The sequence below is a fragment of the Monopterus albus genome, unplaced genomic scaffold, assembly GCF_001952655.1.
Source record: "Monopterus albus unplaced genomic scaffold, M_albus_1.0 scaffold22.1, whole genome shotgun sequence".
In the NCBI taxonomy this organism is placed as follows: Eukaryota; Metazoa; Chordata; class Actinopteri; order Synbranchiformes; family Synbranchidae; genus Monopterus; species Monopterus albus.
In genome coordinates this window covers 2,311,591-2,321,195 of record NW_018127902.1, presented here as the reverse complement: position 1 = coordinate 2,321,195, position 9,605 = coordinate 2,311,591, and the positions used below count along the sequence as shown (strand labels likewise).

The following is a 9,605-nucleotide window of genomic DNA, read 5'->3' as shown; positions in this document are numbered from 1 at the left end:
TTGGAGCTGACATTTTGGCATTGTTGGAACGAGTTGTAAATATATTTCTATTCAAAAGCCAATTAATGGAATGTGTGGATAAAGAAAAAACCAATGGGGATTTGAATTAAACCTGGTCACTATAAGAAGACACTGTCTTTGCCAGTAAAAACTAAGGCAGTGTCAGTCAGATAGGTCCAGAAGGCCTGAAAATCTTTTTCAAAGCTTTTCCAAAATTTCTTTCTTTTCATTCTGTAATTTTTAAAATGTAAATCACTCTAATTATACTTCAGTGTGTACTATGAAACATGTTTAGCAGTAGCCAGTTCTGATGCCACAGTAAAATCAAAATAACTAAAATAAACTCTAAGATAAAGTACAGTAGATGGTGTTGAAGAAAACCTGACATAAAATTGAAAGTGTAATGTGTTGATACATCATGCAGGCAGGTTGTTTGTCCTTTCTGTTCTCTCATTTGCTCATGTTTTCAGCAGGTGCCAGATATCCTATAAGCATTGCAGCTGTTTGAATGGAAGAACTGTTTGAACCAAGGAACATTTGTGTAACTGAGACGTGTGTTTGAATGAAGCAATGAAATAGCATTACTGTAACAGACAGAGTAAATGAAGCCAGCATGCTGCAGATGGCATGAAAAAGGGGTTTATTTTCATTATGTTGAAGCAAACTCTGTGTTTGCAAGGCTGTCTTTATTAAACACACACATCACCTGCTAGGAGTCAACCATTAGCATAGAATATGACCACTACAGCAATACTTTCCGCACCATTAGCTCTCGCCGCTTCTCCCTCCCTTTATTAATCTTCATTCTCATCCTTTATAAGACTTTTTCGTTCAGGTTGCCACTTGAGATCTAAAATTGTTGCTGGGCTCACACTCCTAATTTCAGGCCTTTCAAAAGATGATGTCGGATGCACGTAGCCGACAGCAGCATGTCCCACATAAGGAAAAAGTGCCTTCATGCTGACAAAACAGCAAAGAGGCTGTGCAGGTGCCAAAAAAGTAAGTTTGTTACACGTGTTAAAAGCGATACAATGAAAAATGTAAATAACAGTTTTACCGCAATAATTGTACTTTTTGGCATCTGTTGTTTTGTCAGTGTGTGGGCACCTTTTCCATATGTGCACCACTTTGGATCTGCCAGCAGAAAAGCGTGATATGCGTTGCAAAATATTTTCTACAAATTAAAGTCAGCATTTACAGGCCAGTTTTCTTCTTTGCACAAAGGCTGTGACAAGAACAGCACCCACTGTGTTCCCTTTAGTGGTGTTAAATATGTGCTGGGATGCCTTAATTGGAGTGAAATCTTGCCAAACCTTGTAGCCTTCATCAGCTGTTGAGTTACAGTAGTTGGCTGTTTCTCCTTTCCTTTCTCTTGGGCTCCTCCCGTACAGCTGTGGTGTTGTATAATATCACACCGTAGTAGCGGTGTGCCGCTGTCCGTGTTCAGTGGTAATTTCCTGTTGACTCAGCACACTGTGAGCCACAGTCCGTCCATACAGCGGTTCTGTCAGGGCCTGTTAAAAGCTGAAGAAAAGGCAGACTGACTGTGGAGCTGGGTGGTGTGTGCAAGCCTGTGAGTGTGTGTGCTTGCTGTTGCTGTGGACACAAGAGTGAGGGGAGAGTAAAGCAGCAGTGGCCTTTGAGATTACACATTATTCATCTTTACATTATGAGGGCATAGTAACCTCAAGGCTACTGGTGCTGTCTGATGTAACAATTATGCATCAGATAAACAGGTTTTATACCCTTTATACCCACATACATAGCTGCATAAGAATGAAGCGAAAAGATGATTTGGTGGTAAAATCTAATCTGGCTCAATCTGAAAGATGCAAAGAGTGACAAGAAGCGGGCAGCAGAGAGTAATCCATCTATAATGATCTTTAATGGAATGAGCAAAGGGAGGGGAAAAGGGCTCAGGAAGGAGAGGTACAGCCATTTCATCCAGGAAGGATTAACAGATTTTGCAAAAGGATTACAGCATCTCTAAGCTGTGATGTTACTGTAACAGCAACATATTCACATTTACACAATTTTGGATTTAGGTGTGAAGTGATTAAGACATGCATGTGCATCATATAGGAAGATGATGGTGTGTGTGCTGTCTCTCGCAGCTCGTACATAAAGCATAATAACAGGGAATGCTTACTCACATAAAATGTGTTTGTTTGCATGACATCACTGACATCTGTGCCAAATCAGTTTGAAAAGATGAATTATGACAAGGAAAAAAAGGTTTTTTTAAAGCTTGGACCAGGAGAAGTTTAAAATGTGTTGTTCTCCTTGGCTTTTTCTTTTTAAATTCCTATAGAGCACACACCCACGTCTCTCTCTCTCACACACACACATCCGTGTTCACTCGCTCTTCCTTGGAGCTGAAGGTAACTCTGGTCTTCCCCCGGCCTCCTCCTGTCTCTGTGGTCACGCTCATCAGATTACAGTCACGGAGGATGCTAAGAATACATTATGTGTTGGTGGAAATGTTCGTGTTTGTGTGTGGCCCCGGGTTCCTCCATATGTTTGTTCCCACACACACTGTGGGACAGTCACATGGGGATGCAGCAGTGACCAGCTCTCACACTGGTTTTCTCCTGTACTGTGCTTAATTACAACATAAACTGCACATATACATTTTTAACATGTACACATCCTTAAAATAGTTCTCCCTGGCCAAAACTGCAACATCGTGATCCCATTTGGAATCTGTTTTATACTGTCTAAAAATACACGCAAACCAAAATGCATGTGCACACACTTGGGTATTGTTCTAAACGGATATCTACTTAAGAAGCCAAGTGAAATGGCAGCCAAGAGGACGCACCCAGGCGCCCACACAGATGCCCACACATTTGCATACATACACACGTGCTACTGTGTGTCAGTAAACAAGTGCAACCTGGTGCCAGTTTGTTAGCAGCAGTGGTGGGAGAGCCACCTGTTTCACTCCACCTCCTCACCCGCTCTACTGCTCCTCCTGCTGTCCTTCCTCCTCCTGTAATCTCTGACTTCCTGTTGGTTTGAGGTAGCACAGTTGACCTCTGACCTCTGTTCTCTTTCAGGTTCTCCTGAGTCAGGTGCACCGGCTACGAGCGCTCGACCTGCTTGGGCGGTTTCTGGATCTGGGACCCTGGGCTGTCAGTCTGGTGTGTTCAGCTCTACATTTACTTCACCTGCTTGACAATGATGGGTTTCGGTTCAAAAAGAGCTATTCTTATTAGAATAACCTCACACACTAACAAAATAGTTGTTAGTACAAAACATGGCCTAATATAGCTGGATTACATGTACACCAATTTACTTTTTTCTGAATGTTGAACTGGTAGGGTGATAGGAGTCTGCAGTCTGGACACAGGTAGCTTCAAAAAGACGTGAATCAGAAATCAGCTCCCCTGACTCTCCAAAGGTTAGAAGTACACCCTTCTACCAGCACCTTTACAACTCACATTAATATATTTTAGCATTTAAACAAACAGCGTATTAATTAGCTTAGCTTCGGCTGTGTTTCCAGATGTTTATTTTGGAGCGAGCCAGGCTAGAGATTTCCCTCTAGCTCAAGACTTTGTGCTAAGCTTACCTAAGCTAATCATTTTCTTGTTCCATCTCTATACTTAGTGCGCTAACATGAGAATGGTATCACTTTTCTCATTTAAATCTTAAAGAACTTGCAAATAAATATGTCATAAAATGCTTTTAATTGATACGACTCCAAAAAGAAATGCTGTATACTTTGGAGTGTTTACTCTAGCTAGCTGCCACTTGCTAGCTCTACCTCAGCTGAACAGAAATTTAAGTTGCTTTGTAAATCGACAGCAAAGTGGCAGCTTGACATAAAACTTTTCGTTAATACTGGAAAGACAGTATAATACTAATAATATTTATTAGACAGTTCCAGCCTTGACTGCCTTATAATGTCACAGTGCAGGTTAGTGGGATACTGTACAGTAAACCTAAAAAAGGCATCTTGTAGATGAAGCAGAAACAACAGACAGCTGTAGTGAAGTCAGAAGTTGGGCTGTATTCTCACTAACATATCTCCTGCTCCACTGAATTTTGATCCTTGTGTACATGTTTACATCTCAGACTACTGGTGTACTCTGTCTTGGCGGTCAGACTTGTCAGTCACATTCAGCAGCAAGGCCTGACCCATAACAGCAATATCAATAGTGCTGTGTAAACACCCGTGTTGTGTGTGTTTCCAGGCCCTGTCTGTCGGAATCTTCCCCTATGTATTAAAGCTGCTCCAGAGCTCAGCCAGAGAGCTGCGACCGCTTCTGGTTTTCATCTGGGCTAAAATCTTGGCTGTGGACAGTGTAAGTTATGTAAAACACTTAACATATATTAGACATTTCTGCCTCATCTCTTCTAAATCCTTATTGTTTTGAAGCATTGATGAGCATTTTTACATCACAGCTTTACTGTTAAATGAATTCTGTCCCACTCTTAATGGCTGTCACGGGAAGTGTGACTTAAGTGATTAGAAATTTAAAACAAAAAAGAGTTTGATGGTATATTAAACATTAATGCATGCAGACTTATGTCAGAAGCCTTTTTTTTTTTTGGTTTTTGTTTTGCACTGATCATTGTGGTCAAGCATACAGTACAGTATATACGGTATGTGTTTGTCTCTGGATGCTTTCAATAAAGCGACTGGGAAACTTATAAATGTACATTTACATTTTGATTCTTAGGGTTGGTTTGAGTCGACATCTGAAATTGGCAAAGTTTAGTTTTATCTGTGCAATAATTAAATGTTCCTTCATGTTTGAGAAGAACTGTCAGTATTATGTTATGACTCCGTTTACCTTGATCTTTTTCAAATAAAAAGAACGTCATACTCCCACACAGGTTTTTGTAAATGTTTTAATCCGTGATACTGATCTAGACCCATTACCTGCCAGTTCTGTTTAGCATGGAAACAGGCCAAAACATGAATAACAGTTAAAATACAGTTAAGTGCTTCATTGGTAACCTTCCTAAGACCTTGTGAATCATGTCATCACGTTTTTTAGAATAAGTCAAATGACTCAATCATACACTATACTCAATTTGTTATCCTACATGCTTTTCAGTAACATTTAGCAACCAGCAGTTTTTATTCATGGACTGGAGACACTGCCATGGGAGAGATGGACAAATACTTACAATGATGGGATTTATGTGAATCCTGTGTGAGTGGAAAGTGAGTTTAATGCCACAGTATGTAACGTAAGTTAAGGCAGCACTAACATGAAACCAGTCAATCCGCTCTGCTCTGCCCAGCACTCCCTCTCCCTGCTCCACTATGCCTCACCACGCTCTGCCCAACTCCTCAGATATGTGTTTTGAAATTACAATAAATGAGAATGCAACAAAACTTACTGATCTGGGAGAAATAACTGAAAATCTCTTTGATTGGTTAGAAAATTCAATCCTGCTCAAAACCTAGCTAATAACTCTGCACTGCTGCCAATGCTGTTCAATGACTCTGGATCACAGGAGGCATCTACAGCACCTCTCCACATTAAGACAAGTTTTAGAGCAGATTTCTATAATAAAAATATTTGAAAAATGTAGCTTACTGTAACTTTAAGCACCATCTGCAATGAAACACTCTCTCCATGTGTCTGCAGTCATGTCAAGCTGACCTGGTGAAAGACAACGGGCACAAGTATTTCTTGTCGGTGTTGGCAGACAATTACATGCCAGTGAGTAGTGACTGATCACATCAATACATTTGTTATAGGGCGTTCATAAGCATAACCTAAGGGTTCAGTCAGGGCTCATCAACATATCACCTTGCTGGGTCAAAGTAGATATGGTGACATAAAATAAGATCTCAGTGTTTCTCTGTTTCAGGCTGAGCATCGAACAATGGCTGTCTTCATATTAGCTGTTATTGTCAACAGCTACAACATAGGACAGGTACGAGTGTGTGTATAAGCGTGTTTTGATATGTGTGTCTTTTTCCAACCACTGCTGTTGGTTTGCTCGCTCCAAAGAGGAGAACGTACCAAACTATTCATTTACTTCCCTCACCGGAACCACAGTAGGTTCTCTCGAGCCCAGCTGTCACTCTTTTCGCTCGTTGTGCATTTCCAGGAGATATTGGTTATGTGACAGTTTTGTCATCAGCACTCCCCTCTACAGTCTGTGTCCAAGCCAGCCACTTCCATGGTGACATTTTATCACTGCAAGTGTCCTTCAAGTGTCACGCGGGTCTCCAGTTCAGTCCCAGAGGCCTCTTGTGTCTGATGTTGGCCGCATGACCAAGTGTGCAGTGTTGGGGTGATGTAGCTCGTCATTTCACAGAGTACACACACACAACAAAATACAGCAAAATACAACAAAACAAAATACAGCAAATACAACAAAATAGTTCGTGTTAGAATGGCCAAGTCAAAGTCCAGACCTGAATCCAATCGTGAATCTGTGGAAAGAACTGAAAACTGCTGTTCACAAATGCTCTCCATCCAACCTCACTGAGCTCGAGCTGTTTTGCAAGGAGGCATGGGCAAAAATTTCAGTCTCTCGATGTGCAAAACTGATAGAGACATACCCCAAGCGACTTATAGCTGTAATCGCAGCAAAAGGTGGCGCTACAACGTATTAACTTAAGGGGGTTGAATAATTTTGCACGCCCAATTTTTCAGTTTTTTATTTGTTAAAAACGTTTGAAATATCCAATAAATTTCGTTCCACTTCATGATTGTGTCCCACTTGTTGTTGATTCTTCCCAAAAAATTACAGTTTTATATCTTTATGTTTGAAGCCTGAAATGTGGCAAAAGGTCGCAAAGTTCAAGGGGGCCGAATACTTTCGCAAGGCACTGTATTTCACCATCACTCCCTGTAGCATCCCGTCTTATGCTCCGTGCACTTTAGTTTCTCTCTGATTGTGAATGTTATTTAACTCATTCATTTTTTTCTTCACTACCGTACAGTACTCTTCTCTCTTAACATTATATAAATTTAAGAAATCCTAAAAGCTACATGTGCTCTCAGGCTCCTCCATAGCACCGTGTCTTTAATGCTTGTACCTCTCTCACAGGCCTGTAAATAATAGATGATCCCCAACAATTACAGAGAGACTACTGCCTGCTCCACATCTCCATTATTTATCCCTCTTACCTTCAACTGCAGCACCCACTGCTGCAGTACTGCTGTTGGGAACATGTCACAGAGCACTTGCGTCTTTATATCTTGGCACTTGGGGTTCAGCTGGGATCAGAGCTGAGGGAGCAACTTAAGAGTGGTCTGAGGCACAAAAGGAAACTATTGGAACATTGTGCCGGTGCTGATAAAGGATTTGTTGTTATGATGCCTCAATCTGCAAGAGACAAATGAGGATTCTCAGCACAATAAACGTGCATTTGTTGTGATTGAGTGGGTGTTGCCTTAAAGGCTTTCACTGTATGTTTACATGAAACGTCTGAGGCAAGATCATCAGTGTATTGAGGCACATGACTGTTTTGTTATTGTCACACAAAAATTATATATTTACCGTAAGCTTTCAACAATCATAAATGTCTTTATTTAGGTCAATTACAGAGGACACCAAATTGTCATCTTTTTCTTATTTATTTCAACTTTTCAAGTATGTTATGTCATATTTTAGTAAGACATCTTCTTGTTTTTGATCTACTCACTTTTAAAGAAACGTGACACATCCTCTGTGTTTACCTGTTGACTTCATAAATTCACAACTTTGCACACTTCCTCTCCAGTAATTACATTAGTATAACAGTAAAGTTACACTCGCCACTCTGCCGCTCTGCCTTCCAAACAAAAAACATTGTTTTGCTTAATTCCCATCTGTTCTCATTTGCTGATCAATAAACACCAATAAAGCACTTCCTGCAGATGTTTTCCATTAAAAGATACCCAGAGATAAGGGAGATTGTCCTCTCAGCTCCTGCATGGCATTTACTGTGAAACATCCACAAGAAGCTTTGAGATTTACTGATAATAACTTAACAGTGAAAGTGAGTGAAAATGGAAAAGCGCAGATGTCTGCTGAGAAGCGACACCAATCATGGTGTTGGTGTGGCGTTACTAGTTTGCAACATAGAGCACTTGGTGCTGGGCAGTATTTGAACCCCTCACCAGAAGACCATGTGACAGGCTCCGTTTTCAAATCATGCTGCAATGAAATAAAGGATAAAAAGTGACTGCTGAATGTACATACAGCTCTTTTGTAACGCAGGTTTGTTTTTGGTCTGCATCTCTGCTTCCTGCTCTGGAGAAGTTCGTACATTAGGTGCCAATTTAGGGCAGATCATTCTGCCAAGAGCCATAGATACTGGCCTTGATTTGTACGTGTTGGACTGGAACATTATGCTTTGCACAAAGCAGGAAGCCCTTACCAGTCAGAGTACTTGTTCTCTGCACAAAATAAATCAATGAAAATTAAAGTTTTAAAAGGATTTTGAAAAGGATACCAGCTTTTCCATCTTTGTTTTTGCTGTCTCAAACCTTTATGGACCAATTAGATTTGTTCAGAAAAAAAGGTTTGAATAGGGCTGAAGAGGTTCAAAGGAACAAGTTATACTGCTGCAGAGCTCATAATCTTTTTTGTCCATTACACAGTGTGAGGTTACAGGGTGGTGGTGATTAACAGGCTAATGACTTTCTGATTTCAGTCTGGCACCTCTGTGTTGGAGGATTAGCCTGATACATGATGTAGATTTTGTGCTTTTATTAAATATAAAACGCTGTCCAGGTCTAGTCTCCAGTAGACACTGCACATAGACAACAGGACAGTTTGTTTTTAATAGTTGGTAACTTGAGAGAAACTGTCTAACACAAATGGCCTTTTCTCTGTTACTACTTCAGACCTCACAGCCATTAAAATCATCTTAAACCCACATACCTCTAATCTACATGTGCAAAGGGCATATTTAGACAACTGAACATGTCTCACACTCATTATTCTGCCTTACTCCTCTTCACCCTCCTCTGCCCCACCAGGAGGCTTGTTTACAGGGCAACCTAATAGCCACCTGCCTGGAGCAGCTGTCAGACCCCCACCCCCTGCTCCGCCAGTGGGTGGCCATTTGCCTGGGCCGCATCTGGCAGAACTTTGACCCGGCACGCTGGTGTGGAGTCCGGGACAGTGCCCACGAGAAGCTCTACACCCTTCTATCGGATCCCATCCCCGAGGTGAGAGGTTAATACAAGAGCTCTGGTATTTTTGAGGATGTACAAGAAGTTTATAATTATTTAATCATTTTAAATCCTTTACTGCAAAAAGGGCAAATCAAGAAGCTGTAATATGTTGTTTTATGAGTAATTATGTCATCTTTTGGTTATCTAAGATGAATAATCTCATCAAGCACCATTTGTATTCGATTATTGTACTTTTTTCATGCAAAATTGTTACTCAGATATTCAGTCTTTTTCTTCAACTATGATTGCACTCGTGAGAAATGTCTGTTCAAGAGGAAAGTAGATGGCTTTTTCTCAGCTTAAGAATTAGTCTTGTCTTTAGAGAAGGAACACAAAGACAATGAGAATATCTTTATGGTATTTTATTTTCTTTAATTGGTCTGAGACAGAGCCTTGACTTCAAAAAGAAGCAGAAGGATTAATGGCTCATTAACCAACATTGTTAATGTCTTCTTAAATTAT

The 9,605-nt window shown here is 40.6% G+C and overlaps 1 protein-coding gene across 1 annotated transcript in view; it reads left to right on the top strand.

Moving 5' to 3' along the window:
* The window catches only part of rptor (regulatory associated protein of MTOR, complex 1), a 186,077-nt gene that overhangs the window by 113,979 nt on the left and 62,493 nt on the right, over window positions 1-9,605 (top strand). The window contains 6 exon segments of the mRNA XM_020594142.1: window positions 2,390-2,411; window positions 3,027-3,143; window positions 4,200-4,310; window positions 5,610-5,684; window positions 5,836-5,901; window positions 8,946-9,137. Of these exon segments, the coding sequence (XP_020449798.1) occupies window positions 2,390-2,411; window positions 3,027-3,143; window positions 4,200-4,310; window positions 5,610-5,684; window positions 5,836-5,901; window positions 8,946-9,137 (583 nt within the window).